This window comes from Apium graveolens, chromosome 7 (genome assembly GCF_009905375.1).
Source record: "Apium graveolens cultivar Ventura chromosome 7, ASM990537v1, whole genome shotgun sequence".
NCBI classification, from domain to species: Eukaryota; Viridiplantae; Streptophyta; class Magnoliopsida; order Apiales; family Apiaceae; genus Apium; species Apium graveolens.
The window spans coordinates 25,231,950-25,233,574 of NC_133653.1; the positions used below are offsets into that span (position 1 = coordinate 25,231,950).

The 1,625-nt window shown below is 35.8% G+C and overlaps 1 protein-coding gene across 1 annotated transcript; it reads left to right on the forward strand.

Annotated features, from left to right (window-relative positions):
* Window positions 1-1,001: 1,001 nt before the first annotated feature.
* LOC141673418 (uncharacterized) lies at window positions 1,002-1,388 on the forward strand. The gene has a single exon (XM_074480163.1). It carries the CDS (start codon window positions 1,002-1,004, stop codon window positions 1,386-1,388), a length of 387 nt encoding a protein of 128 aa, XP_074336264.1.
* Window positions 1,389-1,625: the final 237 nt, after the last annotated feature.

Sequence of the window (1,625 nt, forward strand, 5' to 3'; positions counted from 1 at the left end):
AGATTGATCGCTAAGAAAGAAAAGATCTAGATCAAGGGATTGTCATAATTATAGAGCACCCGGAGGACCATCCGGCGGATTACCACCCCGAAGATATAGTTCACCTCATGATGGTGGACATGGAAATAATGGTTGAAGAAAAAATAATGGAGGAGATTGTGGTGTACGAGATAATAATTATGGAGGTCGTAAAAGCAATAACAATGGTTGATATAAAGGCAATGACGACGACTATCATTGTCGACATGATATGCTGATAATTGGCTAAATCGAAAATCAGGATCCGTCTAACAATCAGGATATGATCAACTATTGTGATATGATTATCCGTTGGAAGTTTCGTTATCATCCGTAGAGAATATTTAGTCATCCGTTGATATATACAAATGATTATCCGTTGAAGCTACAACATTTATCCATTGGTCAGGCTATCCATTGAGAATGACTTGGATGATAAGTCAGGACTGCGAGGTAAATCAGAAGGTGCTGATTTATAGGATCGTAGTTGATTTAGATATGTAAAGTGTTAGAATTTATATTGTAACATATCTTGTAATTGATAGAGGACTGATTGTAGTTGTATAGTATATAAACACATAATAGGTTATCATAATGTGTGAGTAGAACTCGAGTATTCACATAACCTAGAAGCTCTTAAGAATATTGTTCTTGAGAGAGTTTTGTAACATTTTATTAAAGATCAATATAAATTGTTATTTGATTCATCTGTTCTTAATTTACTTTCAGAATACATCGATTTGTTTAGTAACTGTATCCAACCCCCCTTAAACAATTACTTTACTGGGCAACAAGTGGTATTAGAGCGGTCAAATTAACTGTTAATTTGCAAAGGTCAATATGTCTGGAAGTAAGTATGAAAGCATGAAAATTCCCATCCTGAAGAAAGCTCATAACTCTAAATGGAGAGAAAGATGTTGATGTTCCTTGCAACAATTGATGATTGATATGTTAATATCATCAAAATAGGACCTCCATATTCTATGGAAACTGTGGCTATGACTACAGATGCTGCTGAGCACAATGCCATAAAGGAAAAATCTAAGTGGTCGGATCCTGAAAAAGCTGCAATACTTAAGGATGCTAAAGTCAGGAATATTCTACACAACAGTTTGGACAATGTGATGTCAAACAGACTTATTAACTACAATACTGCAAAGGAGATATGGGATGCCTTGGAGACACAGTGCCAAGGTACAATGGAAATAAAGAAAAACATAAGAGATGTTCTTATGCAAGAATATGATCAATTAAATGCTAAGGCTGATGAGTCAATTACTGACATATATGATAGATTTATGACAGTGTTGAATGATCTATCATTAGTTGGGAAAAATATGAAAGAGAAGACTCAAACACCAAGTTTCTGAGAGCTCTTCCAGAAGATTGGGATACTCAGGCCTCAATAATCAGGCATCAATATGATCTTGATTCTCTGACCCTGGATGAAGTGTATGGGATGCTGAAAACTCATGACTTGAAGATCCAGCAAAGGAAGAATAGAAAAGGTCAGAAGATAAAGGCCTTGGCTCTTAATTCTGAGACTCACAAAGGCAAAGAAAAGATGAGTGAGAGGTCAAGAAGAAGGAATATGGTGGAAGAGTCAG